This window comes from Caretta caretta, chromosome 4, assembly GCF_965140235.1.
Source record: "Caretta caretta isolate rCarCar2 chromosome 4, rCarCar1.hap1, whole genome shotgun sequence".
Lineage (NCBI taxonomy): Eukaryota > Metazoa > Chordata > Testudines > Cheloniidae > Caretta > Caretta caretta.
In genome coordinates, this window is record NC_134209.1 from 27,933,285 (window position 1) to 27,951,076 (window position 17,792).

The window sequence follows — 17,792 nt, forward strand, 5'->3', positions numbered from 1 at the left end:
CCTCCAGCAGAAAGTACCAACTGACCTTCTGGCTTGCACAAAACACACACCAGCTGTGACCATGGAAGCTCACAACCAAAACATCCCTACGGTTGCAGTTTGCATAGCTATCTTCTACCCCGCAGCTCCCTCAGCCAGCCCTGCAAAATTCTACTTACCCACTCACTCAGGGTGAGTCAACGATCACGTGTAACAGCAGTGTCGGGGGGAGGGCTTGGGCCTAGGTTAGCCATCTTTCATGACAATTTTGCAAGGCTGATGTTTCTTTTTGAACCTTTTTTGTCCCACAATTTGTAGCTGAGCATCAAATGGGAGTTACTGCAGATTCAGCCCACAGGATTCTGTATGATAGAGTAAGAATAAAATGGAGAAGTGAAACAGACTTGGTGGTTTGTTTTCTATGCTCATGCTGCAAACTTGAGTGGCCAGGGAAGGTCCTGGTGTAACCTTCTCCTTTCCCATCCCCACCCACTGAAATTTTGCAGCTATGCACTTTCTTAGGGACATGGTGAATTCTCCATTCTCCAAGTAAAAACGAGAGGTCTCTCTAAAAGATATGCTGTAGCTGAAACAGAGGTTATGCGCCTAATGCAGAAGTTAGTGGGTGAGCTGTGTTATGCAGGAGGTCAGACTAGATCATAACAACAGTCCCTTCTGGCCTTAAAATCCATTAATCTATTCTTGCCTGTCCATGATAGAGAGGACTTCTGGACCACACACCTAACTGGTGCAGTTTAGAACGTCTACCTCTATGAATACCAGAAGCAGTTAGGGGGTCAAAAGGGAGGAAACTCCCCCATTTTTCAAAAATTCAAGGAAGGAACTCTTATTTTAACTGTACTGACTGACCCAGATCTACTCATAATAATTATGGGTAGACAAAAAACCTACTCTCCTCAACCTCCAGCACCATGAGGTGCTCTCTGCTTATAGGAAACTTTTAAACCACCTAATCTAACCTATTTAGCTGAACCACTCTGCACGTAATACAGCTCAAAACTTCTGTATTAAATAGACAAATGGTGGTGATCCATTCTCCCTTCCATCCAAAAAAGCTTCCTCACTACGTTGGAGACCAAGTTAAACATTTTTAATTAAAATGCTGCTGGAAAGGCCATTAAGCATGTTAGTGGCTCTAGCAAAGACTTAATTTAAGCATCTTGGAAAGCTGAACAATGACAAAATGTATGATTCTGAGTCTTGATTTTCACAGCCATATTTTGATTAAATGAGTGGTTTGGGTAATTTCCTTTGTTACAGAAAAATTCAACACAATTAAGCTCAGAAACAGCTGAAATTCCAAAGAAAGGCAAATCTTTCCAAGCCTGATTCTAAACCAGCAAGCTGTTCTGGTCATGTACACACAGACAATTCCTGGCTAGACTTACCACATAGCCCCCTGAAACTAGCGGATTGAGTAAGACAATCCTTCACTTAACATGCTGCGTTTGCTTAAACCCAATTTCTCTCCTCCTTCTCTGATTTTTAAACTTTCTTCAGTGTTTATTTGATTCACAATTATGGACAAGAGAGGAACATTTACTGACACTATTCTTTGATTCCCCGTGTTTCACATGGCTTCGTAAAGAGAAGCTGCAGAAAAGTCATCAGAAGCCACAGGCTTGAAGAATATCTACTTTTAAAAACTTCCAATTAAAAATAAAGGCAACTTGTGATTTTAAAAATAATTCAGCTATTCATTGTGACGAATGAGTGGCGTTTGCAATACAGGGAAATGTAAGAGTAAAAAAACAGTAAGATCAAACAGGAAACATTTCATTGCTGTATAGGAAAGTTAGGTTTGTCATGCTGCCAAAGGGTATGACTGTGTTGCCATTCAGTGGAATGTAAATATTCTCCAAGGAATACATAACAACTGGCAACTGTAGATAATCTGGGACAATTACGCAGCTCGAGACATTGAAACATCAGAAGCAGAATAAAAACTAAATGGTCACCTTCTTACAAATCGAGTCACAAAAGGCAACACATTTAACTTGAAGTAGGTGGCTTATAGTCTAGGTAGAATCCATAGCTGACACAACACTTAAAAAAGGTAAAATTAAGGTTTACAATATGAGAGAATGGGCATGCACTAGAAATGCCTTCTCAGAACTAACTCACATGGAACTGGCTTACAAGGCCATAAAAAATACATCTCACTTATAGTGGGTGTGATCAAAACAGCAATTGAAGCCTGGACTCCCCTTTAGAAGTAGCTTTTGTATTAGACCAGTTTTACAGATGGATAAACTGAACTAAAAGGCTTCCCTGAAAATCCCAGTGGCAGAGCTGGGAATCCTGACTCCAGACCCCTGCTTTAGCCATAGGAACATGCTGAATCCCTTTTGTCATGTTCACATGGAAGACAGACCTGCCAGATCCTTTAAATGAAGGAAAAAATCCTTTTACTCTCCTCCAAAGTTTACAAAGCCATCCTGGGGTGAACTTTTTGACAGCAAGATATACCATAATAGGCCATTTATCATCAGTGGGTAATGAACACCCCGTTTTACACCTTGAATTGACTGGCTTGTTTTAATCAAAGACAATAAAGTACAAGCTGGCTGTAATGTAGTGTTCATTTCAACTGCTGACGTCTCAATCACTTCAGTTCTAAAGACAGCAAAGCAAAAGGTCACATCAGAGAATGCCTGTGGGAAACAGGATCATCCATCTGGCACTGCCCAGCCTGCAGAAACAGCAGCAAAAATGACAAATGCCAACCTAAATTTCCCCCAGACTGGGATTTGAGGAATTAAATGCATTTGCTTGTTTCTAACACATATAACCCTTTGTTAGGTCTTTTGAGGAGACCTAGGTTTTGTGGCCTTTTGGGGACCCTTCACATAATCGCTACACCTACCATCATGACTAAACCGCATCTTCTCTGGTAGCAGCATTATCACACCATTTTGTACACCAGAAAACCGACAAAGCAGTGTGCACACAGGGGAGTAAGCGACCCAAATACCACCTGCTGTTAAAGACCCATTTCTCTGCTGTTTAGTTTCATCATGTAGGAAAGATCATATCAAATGTTTACAAAGAGTTTACAAATCAATAAAAATAGCCCTTAACAGATCATTAGATTACCATAATAAATTAATACTTCGCATAGCTTAGTTACTTATATAGGTTTTCCTAGAACATTAATTACAGTAGTGGAGTAGTGAGGCACCAATGCTGAACCCCTAACAGTGGTCTATGAGCTTTCTCACTGTCCTTGTGAGTGTTATGAGAATCCAAACACTCCCATCCAGCCTTTTGCCCCTCAAGATTTGAGCAAAACCAGGAAGAGCCAAACAAACCTACCAACATTTAGATCCACCAGTCCTGACAAAGGCTGAAGACATGACTAAAAAGGTCCTCTATGAAGGTTATGTCTATTGTTCTCTGTTGGAGCTTTCTCCTGATGTACTTAGCCCTGTGATTCCCCCACCCCCCGCTCTTCACATTCTAGGGATTGTTTGAAATATCGATCATCATAAATGAAAAAACTCCAAACAAAGAAATTAATTCTCTATTTGCAACTAGATTTTTTTTTCATATTAGCCCTACTTTGGAGAGACCTCAGTGAGCAAGAACCATTTTCAGCAATCTCTTTACCAATAAAAAGCACTAGGGATTTCTACACTGGGCACAAGAGACAGCTCTGAATACTTAAGCTATTGTAAATATGACTTCAGCACTTTGGCAATGGCTAGGACTACATATTTATTATTTTTAAATTTAACTTGGCAATGTGTCCTGATGCATCCAAAAAAAAGGCATTCTGCTAGGTAGTGAAATGTCTAGCAATGCTTCCTTTGTGTAAATGGAGCTTCCAGGAGCTGAGCTGTCTGTGGTATTTCTGAAGTGTGAAGCTTGAGTTCATGATCAAGCTTTAATAGGGGGTGTATAAAACTGAAGCAGCGCTGACTTAAGTACCTTACACAATAGCGGCAAAAATACTTACCAGAGTTGTAGCACTAGCAACTTGGCTGGTTTAAATGAAGCCCTGCCACAGATACTTTATTCCATGGCTGATTTGGATTTCCTCCATTCAGCAGGCCAATAGTAAATAAAACTCAGTTGATAAACTATTAACAGCTTTGACCAGAACTGATCAGCCTCTCCCCACCTTCCGGGTTGGGAACATGTTCAAACAAATCAAGACATTACTAAATCTATTACAGTGTGCATTAAACACCCCCCTGATGCAACATAAAATCGTGTTCTATGGACTAAAGGATAGTATGTCCATCCAAGACCATCTACAGACCACAGACATGATTAATGCTGCGGGTGGAAGGGGTTAACAGTAGCAGTAACCTAGAAGAAGAAAGTATGTTGGGAAGTCTGTATGGAACAGGAAGTGCCAGCAGATTTTGCAGAGAAACTTTTTCGTTTTTAAAGTTATGCTTAAGCTTCACTCCGTGCTGAATACCACCCACAATGCTTTGTGATTTTGTCCATGGCTTCGGAATTGTTCTGAGCCTTGTGTATAATTTGTGTTGTCCAGTAAAAGCTATTATCTACCTTTCCAATACAGAGAAGTCTAACCTATAACAGCTGAACAGAAACAGCCATCTTAACTGATAGCTACCTCTTTGCCAGAGCCGTCTTGGTACAGATACCTTTTTATTAGCATCCTAATGAGTTTGTCTATGGAGTTGTGGGATGTTGATGCAGTTACTGGAAAGTTAGACCCTTGCCTAAAACCTTTCACCTTCCAATTTCAAAATCACCTTAAAGATATTGATAGGTAAGTTCTGGAGAACCTTTATGTTAGTCTATGCATGAACACTGTATCTGCAGAGAATGGGATCTGCATTTAGCAACAACAGACTCTGAGGGAGATATTATAGAAACAATCAGAAAGGTTTCTAAACCTTCCCAGGCAAAGTATACGTCAGCACAGACAGTGTGAATTTGATGCTGACCTCATGACAGTTAGGTAGAAGTAGTGCTTAAATTAGGCAGTGTTTGTACAGGTACACAGCTTCTGAATCATGTAACTCCTACTTGAAAACAGACTGAATACATACCACAATTGTGAGGTAGTTTAGTCATACAGATAAATATCTACAAGGGGACTAATAATGGAAATAAACTAATTTTCACATGTGTCTAAATTAAACGTTTACCCTTGGTCTCTAATGATGGAAGGCTATTCACCGAACAGTCAACTAACATTCTACCCACAATTCCATGCAATTGGAACAAGACTACCTGCATTTATAGAACTGTGTATCTAGTGCCACTTTTTGATTCTTCCTCCTCAGTTATTCAAGAGATCCAACAATCAGACCATTCAAATGACATCCAGAGTTACAAGAGCATTCTGATTTCAAAATTTACAAAAACTGAGGTATACAAAAAGGGTGTTTTGAATATTTATTATGAGAACAGAAGCTTAAGTTACACATATGTACATTAAAAAGAATTAAAATAATTTTAAGAGCTGAAAATTCATTCCACTGCATCATGTTTTTTTATGGCAAAGTTGTTAGGAGGCCCTCAGATGTATCTGTAGGCACCTTCAACAGTTCTTCAACCTCTTCTTGTAGAGCCTCAGCTTTTTCCCTCAGCAGCATCTGCAGCCACAAATTAAATGATTAGGAGACAGTTCACAAACAGATGCCAGTGCAATTAGCAGTAAGATGAAACACACCTCGTCATTCAAACACAAACTAAGAAGAAGAAATTAGGTTATTAGGAACAAAATTACTATAATATTGACTCAAGAATTGCAAGTCACTAGGAGGATTTTCACATTTAATATATCAATATGGCTTTACTGCTCGCAGAAATCTTCTTTATATAAGCCTATCCATCCTACTTCAGTTTAAGCTTGATATGTCAAATCTAGAAGACTAGAACAAAAATGTCACAGAATGTACAGATCACAATTTTTATTCTGCAGTTCTAAGAAATGAGCATAATTTCTTCTTGTTCTATTAATACAGTTATATAAACAGCCAAATTTAGGCCATTTAAACATTACAGTTTCACAAGGTTTTAAAGCGTTTTTGTTAAGACCATTTCCAACAATAGCCACACTTTTTAAATTGTAAAAACAAACTCTGAAAGGAAGTTAACATTAATATGTTGACCACAAAAGTAAAAACAGCAGATGATGATTTCCTTGCATTAAGCAACAGTTGTATGTCTAATATTAAAACCATAAACATATTATGGAGAATCACAGTAACTCATGAATGTTTTGTGGCATCGCAGTTAGTTTGTTCTTCAGATTTCACAAGTGTCTAAGAATCTAGTGGTAATAATATAACATTATCCAGTGTGATGTATTGTTCTTATTTCTTGGGGCTGTACTTGGAGTCCCTGGCATAAACATATCTTGGAGAGAAATGCCCGATGCAAGCTAAACTGATATAAGCAGTTTTAAATCAGCATGAGTGTCCACAGTAGAACTTTGTTAAATTGGTGCTAAAACTGTGTAAACCAGCCCTAATTTATACTGATTCTAAGGTCTTCCCTCATATTATAAACTGCTGCTGTTTCACAAGGCTCAATAAATGACTTCCCTCTGCTGACTTGGTTGTAAAAGTAGAACTACTTCCAGTCATTCTGACATTGTTGATGCTTCAACACAAACAAGGACACAAACTAACTGTGTGAGGGAAAAATTCTGTTGACTAGGAAGAAAAAGCAAATGCTGCTTGTAATTTTTGCTCTGAGATTAGCCATATTTATTATGATTTCTGTTCTCTGTATATTTATCTGTATAACATCCACCATGCTTTACAGACTGATACAAAGCCAAGGTCTTTGCCCGAAGGAGCATGTGTTCTAAACAGATGACAAACAAAGTAAAGAGAGGAATAGGGAGGTAGTAGGACTAAAAGAAATGTGACGACCACCAGTGTGAAGTTAAGCACAGATCTTGTTAGTTCCACAATGTGTGAATAGATTTTTCATGCACATCTTCTATAGTAAGTTGGCAATTTTTTAGGAGGTTGGGATGAGTGGGCAGGCTATAATTTATAGACCGAAGAAATCTATTCTCCCCAGCCATGAGCACCGCTACAATTTCTAGACGTTAAATTCTGAGGCACTAAACTGCCTCACCAGAGCGGTGCATGTGCAATTGTGATTACTGCATGGGACTAGAAGTCAGGTCACTGATTCCCTGCATGACTCTAGCAAGTCATGCAACTTCTTTGCCTCAGTTTTTCCACTGGTAAAATGAGAATAATACTCCTCCTTCACCAGCTTGTAAAATCCTTTTAGATCACTGGATGGAAATAATACTTTGCACCTGCATAGCACTTTGCTGTTGAGGCAAAATGGTCAGCAAGGGTCTCCCTCATTCCTTTTATAGCAATATGAAGGAAATACTCTTAGCCTCCCCACAGTGGTATGATTAGGGATCTATTACAGAAAAGCTTCATCTTGAATGAAAATTACAGGCAAAGAGGTTTTATATATTACACACACACACACACCCCTGCTTAATACATGGGAGATTTAAGTGGGAAACTCCCACTAGTAAATTTTACATGTTGATCCTAGCTAGTCACAAATTACCTAAATCAATCTATTGGGGAAAGATTACTAAATGGAAAAACATTTAGTTAACTCAAAGTTTTCACCCAGAGTTTCATGTTTGCCAATATCCCTTTGACAGCTCAAATAGTCAAGTTTTGCTCACCTTTGCGGATGAAACTATTTGTCTGGCTTGACGTCGTGACAAATGCTCTATCATCTTCACCAGTGTTTCTGGATCTGCATTAGCTAGGTGTGCTAGAGTTTTGTATCCTGAATCATACAGCTGTTTTGCTCGAGACTGCAGGCCAAAAATAAAGCAATGTTAGAAATTAGATTAGTAAATAAGAAGTGCAAGGAACTTGTCAGTAAGTCCAAATCTCTGTTCTGACCTCATAGTTCATTCATATATCAGCTAATTTCTGATTACTTCAAATGGCAGAGTGATACTGTATGCATATGAAGTCCAGTCACTGTTACAAAAGTTTACTTAATAATTAAATTTGTTCCTGAAAAGCCATTATTTCCTCTCTACATTCTTGTTCAGCTATTAGTAACCTTTCTGCCTCTTCCACATTATTTCCTCTCAAGAAATGGATCGGTATAGACCTGTCTTTCCTCTTATTGTCATCTCTCTCTCAGCACTCGTCCTCTATTTGAGCTGAGCACATTTGAAAAATCTGGTCACTTCATTTAGGTGCCTGAATGGAAGCAGCTGAGTGCTGAGTTCTTTTGAAAATCTGGCCCTTAATTTTTGAATCTCTGAGGACTGTCACTGCCATGAAATCAGATAATTAATAGCCACACAGCCTCAGACAATAAGCTCAGAACAGAAAAGGTATTTTAATTTTATAGCACACAAAATGTTTTATTTTTCTTCCAACATCTGAGTAATATCACCCTTGTTTATTTTTGTATTGGGTGCAAAGCTGTGACTATGGACTCTCATATAATGAATGGAGAGGTATCGTACTTAAGGAATAGGATTATTATTTTTATTATTATTTGTTTGGTTTCCTTTTCTCAGGCATTTTATTAGAGCTCATAATGTTATGATGAAAAGAAACAAAAGCAGCCAAAAAGAGACACTTATGAGAAAGATCTTCGTTGCAAAATTAGTTGTGCTAGGTCTTACACAGTTTAAATGAAAACCATCTCCAATCTGACCATGGATGTTATGTTTTTCATACAAAACAAGGTTAACAAAGATTGTTCTATAACTTAAGATATACGAACAGCTGAACTTTAATGCACAAATGCTATCCTCAGGCTTCACTGAACTGCCTTCCAGCTTTTTTTTCCTTCTCTTGCTTAGTTCCATGAATTTTCTTCTATTTATTTGGTTCTAGCTGCTTAAAATTTTCCTCTCAATAAAGAAACCAGCCTTAAAAGATCTAGAGACTTTACAATGTCCTCTAGAGCAGCCATGGACTAGAAACGTTTAGCCACAGGATAACAGGGCAGTGGTTTGCTGACTTCGTAGAAGAGTAGCTTGGTAGCTACCTGTAACTACCTTCCATGTAGAAAAGACTGCATTGTACAGTTGTTTTATGTGCTTGATAATGATAGTTTTATTTGGGTGGTCCAGAGTACCTCCAGGATAGTGAGTTCAGTCCTACAGGAGTGGTTTTATTTCATTCATTTGAAAATATTTTAGAGAATGGGTACAGACTGCAATGTTTGTCTATCAAGCGCTTATGTGTAACATTGGTTTTAGTAGTGTTTCATTCACAAAATTCCGTAGGAGTCCGGCCTGCATAGCATTGTTGGCCACACACCACATTCAACACCTTTGAAATCAGTTTTGATACCAGTAAGGACACATCTTGGGCAGCAGCCACTAGAAGGCAGCAGTCATATTTTACGCTGACAGCTGTAAAACAAAACTTTGAAAGAACTGTACAGTTCTACTCTACTTCCCTCTGCAGATGACTCCATTTAAAAGAGCAAGTGAAGAGGTAAACAGACTCTGTTTCCCCTTTGCATCAAGTTCAGAAACCTTTACAGAGAAAGGGTTGGCCAGCAGAGGGAAACTGATTAGGCTACTAGCTAGTTTTCCTTCCTGGCGAAAAGCACTACTACTACTGAACCTGATAACGGTAGCAGCATTTGTCCACAATATGGTCTAAGTGTGGAGTCATTTAAGTTTCAAATGAGGTCAGAGAATGCACATGAAATAGCACTGAGAGCAGTATTTACCAAACAGATTCATTTGATATTTGAACAGCCTCCTTCAGATTAGAGACCAACATAATTCCCTCCTCAAAATGTGGGCTTCATCAGAAAAGTCACTGTAAAAAAAGTGGTAGCTTCCAACTCAAGATAGGTGCACAAAGTAGACTCTCTCTTGACTAGAGTGATGAATTAAATTACTATACCATTTTTTACTCCTATTAATTCCGCAGAGCCACCAGTAGAACAAAATAGCACATAAGATTCTATTTCAGCTTGAGCATCAGCAGAATTGGTAACCAGTGTACTATTGTGACATTTTTATTGTTGCTGTTGTAGCAGCCAGAAGGAAAAAGCAACCTGAATGCAAAATTTGAGTTTGAGCTTGCAGTTCTTACAGGGAAACAGTTTGTTGATAATTTGTACAGTCAATTGCTTGACCACACTTTGGTTTATTATGAAACATATTCAAGAGACCATATAACCAGTATCAGTCAGATTTATTGCTATAAGCAAATAATAATATAGTACACGGAAAAGGTTCAATACAGTACCAGTCTATGGGAAGCCATCTTGAGCAGCATTATAAAAAGGGATTGTGTAGATCAACTGAAACTAGACTTAACCAATCAGCTTTCTACTTTGTTTTTCTGGTACCATGGCATACCCCTTATCTCTTTATTCTGCACACATGGATTCCAGGTACCCAGGGCACCTTCTAACTTTCAACTTCAAACTTCTAAGTTTGTACTAGGGCACCATGTTCACATGCCTCGATCCTGACAGTTTCTCTACCTACTTAAGCCAAAGCTTACTTCAGCAAATGCAAGATGTTATGGGATACTTAGCAGAGTGAAAAGTATTATAGTAAAGGTATAGTCCATTTTAGGCTATATAATTGCAATTATGTTTGTGCTTAATGTATGAAAATATGTATCTGGCACAGACAATATATATTATTAATATGGGATATATATGTAGCCGGCATATATTGGTCAACACTTTTTACTTATAAACTGAACAGATGAATTATGAAAACCACTGAAACACAAAGATGGCCCTCCACATTTAACAGAATAATTTTCTTTTCATCGTAGAACTTGCACCCCAGAAAGATTTAACAAGATTTTACCAAAATGCTAGATTCTTTATAAAAATGTTTTTTTGGCTTCTTCCACAGGCATTTGGGGACATCATGGTTGAGGTTAGTATAAAAGCTTGGATTTACCATTATCCGGACTCCCAAAGTGGGTACACTAACCTCTAAAACCCCTGCCACCTCCATAAGAGGGATGAGTTCTGCCTTAACACAATAAGTCAGTCGCTTCGTGAGTTCTGTCAGCAGGGCTTTATAAACCCAAAATTCCTCCAACTCCTGCAGAAACAAAGGATATTAAAGTCTGTAAAGTAACGTTACAAGTCTAGTTAAATTCCTGTACTCTGGGCTAGTATTCTGGTTGGAGCATTGCCAAGGCAGCATATGTGTCGCCTTGGAAGAGGGATTATACCATTTGTAGTAATCCTTCTGGCCAGTTCCAAGAGTTGAGTCCAGCATTCCTCAGCTAGTCACCCCAAAGTTGGGCCCTTTTGAAGGATGAGGCAATACTTTAGGGATTAGATGTTCTTTGGAAGTCATTTTGGATTTTCTGAATTTGGAAAGCTGAAGCAGCAGTTGAAGCTGCCAATGCAGCCATGTTTCCAAGAAGTCACCATGTGATTAGATGACCTCTAAAAGGTGACACCATTTTAATGTACAGTAGTAAGTTCTAAAACTCTACAGCAAAAAGTCACCCTTTTCCTCAGACCCTGATGAATACATTTTTATACTTTACATCATGTAAAAGCAAAAATGTCCATTTTAAACATATTACCTCAGAGAAGTGCAGCACACAGGAGGAGAATGAGGCAGCAGAGTTCAGGAGATTTTGCACATATCCTCGAGACATGTTAAATTTTTCTGAAACGTTCCATATGTTGGTCTCTTTCAGGAGGGCATAAAGAACAAAGGACAGGTACAGCCTATTTACGACACCGTTGTCCACATCCTGGGAAGACAGATGCACATGTTCAGTTAGAACTGTGAGCGAGGGTCCAATAGATAAAACTGAAAGAATATCAGAGAAGAACTCTACATTACTAGGGGAACAGACTATCACCAGAATAGGGCTTTTCCATCTCTAAACCTCTCTAATCCTATGAAACAGTCAGATGTAGTAGTGTTGCATTCAAGAATTTGTGAAGTAAGGGAAGAAATAATGGGAAGCATTTTGGTGAAAACAAAGATTAGTTCAGCCTACTCTGACTGTGTACACCTCAATCTGATTTCTGTTTCTGAAAACTACAATAATTAAGCTGTATGTTTGCCATGGCTAGCATGAGAGTCCTGGATCCTACCGTTTCCATGGCTATACAATAGAATGCACTTTAATAACTTCATACGAGAAAAAATAAATTAACAGGGCATCATTAACTTGAAAAATCATATTTCTGTCTGAAAACTATGCATTTCCTAGCTACAAGTCACCCCTAAAATTACCATAACGGTGACATTAGAGAACCCCCAATTATTAGCTGCACTATGAAAAACAATTCAATTGACAAGATTACAATTCTACTGTTTTGTCTTTAAATAAAAATAATTTTCAGCCTACCTTTTTGATGGCTTGTCCAGAAGCCTTTTTCGTAATAAAACTTTCAGGGACTCCCACAATAGCTGCTACTTTCTGTTCTACTGAATTTAGCTGGCTGAACTAAAAAGTAAAATTAAAAAACCAACACTGCAGCTCAACACACTTTCTATATTAATCAAATGCAAAATACCTTTAAAATATTATATCTTGTAACTCCAATAAAGATATAACAGTTAAAAGAGAACTTCAAATACATAACATTTTATCCCTTTAAAAATGTCATAAATATATACATTAATACAGATGAACCCCATCTCCCCTTCTGCAACACACCTGCATGTGTACAAAACACACAGACAGGGAATCACTTCCCCCTTATCTGTAGTATAGCTATTTAAGTGGGCACAAGCATCGTTACATGATAGTTTTTGAGCTGCAATATCTGTAATTTTGTTTATTTGTTTATCACTGGAGATATGCAAGAAGGCAGTGAAAATTTGAGAGAACTCATGTTCAAGCTGACCACTATCAAATTCTAAAACTTTTTAAGCATATAAAAAAAGTTTTCCTTGAATTTTAGTATCTTTGCGTATAGTTTTGATAAAATATATGAGCAATACTAAGTAGAACACCAAAAAAGCCAATTTAAATTAAGTGCTTATCAGATGTCTGGCTCTGTAATCATTCACAGAAGCAAGCTATGGAAAATTTTTGTGTTACTGGAAGTCAGCGACTATTTTCCCTTTTTGCCAGGATAAGAGTTGCCACGCAGAGGTCTTTGGAATGCTTTATTTTACTTTTCCCCTATGTTTAGTACTTTTTATGAAGGATGCTCAAGAAATAAAATGTATTTTTTATAATATGAACAGAGTACAAAATGATCTCTTAGTCTTTTATTAACCACTTCAGCATCAACCAATTTATTTGGTTTTACCCAGAACTCAGTAGTTTCCTTGGCTACACTTTGAACTGCCTCTGACTTCAGACTTTCCAGTTGTATCTTGGCTTTCACATCAGAATGGGATTTATACAAAGCAAACCATAAGCTTTAGGGATTTTAATGTTATCATGGGCATATTACACTTTACGATCACTGTCTAAGGGTATGTCTACACTGCAGCTGGGAGTATACTTCCCAGCACAGGCAGACAGACACACACATACTAGCTCTGCTTGATCTAGAGCACTAAAAATAGCAGCGTTGCTGGGGTAGCACAGGCAGGATCTCAGGCTAGTTGCCCGTGTACAATTACGTCCGGACCCCCCACCTACCTACTCCGATGGCTAGCCTGAGCCACTGCCTGTGCCACCTTGGCCACAGTGCTATTTTTAGCATGCTAGGGTGAGTGGATGTAGCTCACCCATCTAGTCGTGCTCGGAAGCACACCCCAGCTGCAGTGCAGACATACACTGAGAGAGGCTTTACAGTTCAGAGATCAAGCCAGACCCAGGTACAGCTAGAAATCGTAAGATGCCAAACTACATCTTAAAACTACTTAAAACAAAACTACTGTTTTGTGCTGTGTTAAGAAGCAGCTCTGTCATATATCTCAATTCTCCTGGTGAAGAGCTCATTGGATTACACAGTTGTAATGAGTGAAATAATAAACTGATTTAGCATATAATTACATTTGAGTTTTAATGCTACAGTACTGGTTACAGTTACATTTTGAATCAATATGATTGTTTCCCTTAGTTTCTCTATAATAAATGTTCATGGTATATTAGCTTGTCCCTTTTCTTTAACTTATTATTTTAGCTGCTAGGTGGCTAGTAGTTCAAAAGGTTTACTCCTGGGGGAATTCTGTGCCACTGCGCAATGCAGAATTTTGCAAAAATTAATGTTGGGCATGCAGAATTTCCTTTTTCCCCCCTACAGAAATGGGTGGCAGAGATGTTGGCCGCCACCACCACAGGCCGCAGGACCCAGCAGAGCCCAGATCACAAACAGAAGACAAGGTCAAGGGGAGGGGGAGGGAACTGGAGAGTTCCCAGCAGTTGTAGTTCCCAGCACGCCCTGAAGGAAGGAGGCGGCAGCGCACTGGGAACTCCGTGCAAGCCTGGACCGAGCGCCAGGTTGTTTTTCCCTCTGGATCCCTGTGCTCTAGGTGGGTAGGGTCTGAGAATAGCTGGGCTCTGGGGGGGTAGAGGGTGTGAGTGTCTGGGATGGTGGGGGGGAGGAGGGCCCACAGCTTGCCTCTTGGGGGGTAGAAGGTGTGAGTGTCTGCCCCAAGGTGTACCCACAGCTGGACCCTGGGTGGGAGAAGAGGAGAGTGTCAGGGGAGGGGGAGGAAGAGAGGGAGTAGAGGGTGTGAGTATCTGGGATGAGAGGGGGGGGCACTGCTAGGCTTTGGGGGGGGGGGTAGAAAGTGAAAGAGTCTGGGCCAGGGGCCTCAGCTGGGCTCTGGGAGGGAAAGAAGTGTGAGTTTCTGACCCCCCTTGCTGGGCTCTGGAGGGAGAGGTGGGCAGAGAAGTAGGAACTGCGTTGTTGTAGGTGTTTCTTTAATTCTCTACTCCTGGGAGATTTTGTGTGTGTGTCTGTATTGTTACAAACATGCTTGCTGACAGGTAATTTGAAATATATTACCAAAATAATTGAAACTGGTGTGATTAGAGAGTGTTATTTTGACAAATACAATTTGCAAAATTTTAAAGTATTGTGCACAAAATTAATTTTTTTAGCGCAGAATTCCCCCAGGAGTAAAGGGTTACAATCCCAAGTGAACTGATAACAGAGGAAACAGCTATATAACCCAACCTATATTTTTCTGTGCAGGACAGCACTTGCTGTATGGGTGGAAGCCGTGTCTTACCTGTCTAAAATAGATCATCCAGTCTGGTCTGCAGTGATCAGTCATGTCATATGGAGTTGTCAGATAGAGAAGGTGAAGGCAGCTCTCAAGAACCAACCCCTCAAGACCTTTCTTCAAGTCTCTGTAGAGAGCATCACAATAGGCCAAGTCTATAGAGCCTAAAATGAATTAGTATAAAGATACCAGTTTATATAACAGTGAGAGTTAAGTATAATATACTGTATCATATGTAATTCTCCCTCTGTTCTTTCTTTAGGGACCTTTAATAAAGCCCCTATTTCAGTAACCAGCAGGGTGCCAAGGACTCCCAAGTCTAATTTGTTAAGTCAAAAAGAAATGTATTTTACTACCCCAAAATTGCAATACTGCATGTGGATGACACCCTGGAGAGTGTTACTACAACAAAGGCCAAATATACTTAGAACTCATTTGTATAACAGAAAAAGCAGTTAAAATGAAGGAAGACACTTGGTCTCTATTTTTAATGGGGGGATATTTGAATATTAGAACTCAGTAGTCAAGACAGGAACATAGGAACTGCCATACTGGATTCGATCAGTGGTCCTTCTAGTTCAGTACCAGATGCTTCAGAAAAAGGTGCAAGAAGGTAGACAAATGTGGGCTAATCAGTCTCCCTCATTATATGACATCCTGACATCAACAATTAGAGATTGGCTTAAATCCCGAAGCATGAGATTTAACATAACTTCCACACTTTTTATTATTGACTATAGCAAGTCTTGAAATTCTTGATATCCATATAAATGTCCAATCCCTTTTTGAATCTTGCTAAATTTTTGGCCTCAACAATTTCCTGTAGCAACAAGTTCCACAGTCTAATTACATGTTGTGTGAAAAAATATCTATCAGTTTTCAGCTTCCCATTTTTAATTTCATTTAATGCCCCTGTGCTCTTGCGTTCTGAGAGAAATCCCTGATTTAAAGTCTCAAAAATTGCATACGCTTACATTATGTCCCCTCTTTTTCATTTATTTTCTACGGTAAACAATCCCAATCTTTTCACTCTCTCTTAATAGGAGTTTCTCCTTTCCCTTGATTATTCTTATTACCACTCTGAACTCTCTCTCATTTAGCAGTATACTTCTTGAGATGGGGAAACGTGCATTGCACACAGTATTCCTGATGGAAGCCACACACTGATTTATACGAAGGCATTATAATATTGTCCATCACATTCCTCATTAATCCTAACATCATTCACTTTTTTGATCAGTAGCTACACACCAAGCAGTTATCTTAATCTTCACTGAGCTGTCTACAATGATGCCAAGTCCCTTTCCTGAGTTGATAGAATTAATTTAGAAATCTGAAAAGGTGCACAAGTAATTTACACTTCCCCTGACAATGGGCACTACTTTGCATTTATACACCCTATGTTTGTCATACTATTTCCCAATCACCTAGCTTATTTAGGGTTCTTTGAAGTTTCTCAAAACCTCTCTGGTCCTGATTAATCTAAACCACTTTGTGTCATTTGTAAAACTTGCTACTTCACTACTCACCCCCCTTACCATATGCTTAATTAATATATTAAACAAACGTGGCACCTACTTCAGAACCCGAGACACCTTGCTGTTAACTTTTTGCCAAGGTGAAAATTGACCATGTAATCCTACTCTTTGCTTTCCTGTCCTCCTACCCACTTTTTGAGCCATGATAATTCTTTGCCTCTCGTCTCATGACTACATAGCTTCTTTAGCAGCCTTTTGTGCAGGACCTTTTTGAAGTCTAAATAGTTTATGCTCACCACTTTTTCTTTGTCTACTACTTTACTGACAGGTTCAAAGAATTGTGAGACATGATTTTCCTTTAACCAACAGTGCTGGTTACACTCTATTATATCATGATCTTCCAGGTGTTATTTTGATTTTAAATTGTTTCAGAAAGGAGGTAAGAGGTTGGATGAAAGTTTTAAGTGAGTGTGAAAAAAAAAGGCCAGATTTTAAATGTTATTGTGAAAAAAAGTACCATGAAAATGAAGAAAACTCTCTCACCTTTGTAGGTAGCTTGACCCAACTGTGTGATCTCTAGATTACTTTGGGATTTTTCTTCCTTTTCACAGGTCATTTTTCTTTTTAGTAGTCCTTTTTCTATCAGACATCCCAGTGCTTCTCTAGTTATATCTGAGAGGCTCTTTTCTTTAGACAGAAACTGTTGCTGAACACCAAACAGTGTGCCACACATAAAGTGGTAGATCTCTTCAGGGTTTCTTGCAATCTATAACATTTTAGTATGTGATTATTTAAACATAACGTTGCAATCTGAATATTGCTACGCATAGCATGAGAGATAAGTGCCAACCAACAATCTTTGTCTAAGTGAAAACATTATGCTTACTACTGAAGACATAGGGCAACACTTAATTTTATGTTGCTACAGAACTGTGTGATACCTCCAAGTTATACTACAGACATTCTGGCTGTAAGAGATCTGATATAACACTACATGCCACTCTGCTCTAACATTCCAGCTTTTAGTGTATCACTTTTTGGGGCGGGTGGGGGGGCTCTTTAAGGAGTGAGTAATACTAGAACATGTTTAAAACCAATGCAGAAATAGAGCAGAAACCACTTGGGACTTGTCTAAATTAGGAAATTTTATCATCATGTTTCAACATGATTTAACAACTGAATTAGCTAACACAATGATGACCTCATCATCA

General features: G+C 38.8%; 1 protein-coding gene across 6 annotated transcripts in view; it reads right to left on the reverse strand.

The window, feature by feature from the left end:
- Positions 1 to 5,365: 5,365 nt before the first annotated feature.
- The window catches only part of HELQ (helicase, POLQ like), a 34,456-nt gene continuing 22,029 nt past the window's right edge, over positions 5,366 to 17,792 (reverse strand). For all 6 annotated transcript variants that reach the window (XM_048847834.2, XM_048847832.2, XM_048847831.2 and 3 more), the window contains 7 exons: positions 17,125 to 17,347; positions 15,110 to 15,267; positions 12,318 to 12,416; positions 11,538 to 11,711; positions 10,928 to 11,041; positions 7,661 to 7,795; positions 5,366 to 5,579 (listed from right to left, as the gene is read on the reverse strand). In XM_048847834.2, coding sequence (XP_048703791.1) covers positions 5,478 to 5,579; positions 7,661 to 7,795; positions 10,928 to 11,041; positions 11,538 to 11,711; positions 12,318 to 12,416; positions 15,110 to 15,267; positions 17,125 to 17,347 — 1,005 coding nt within the window. In that variant the 3' untranslated portion in view covers positions 5,366 to 5,477. The remainder of the gene's footprint in view (positions 5,580 to 7,660; positions 7,796 to 10,927; positions 11,042 to 11,537; positions 11,712 to 12,317; positions 12,417 to 15,109; positions 15,268 to 17,124; positions 17,348 to 17,792) is intronic.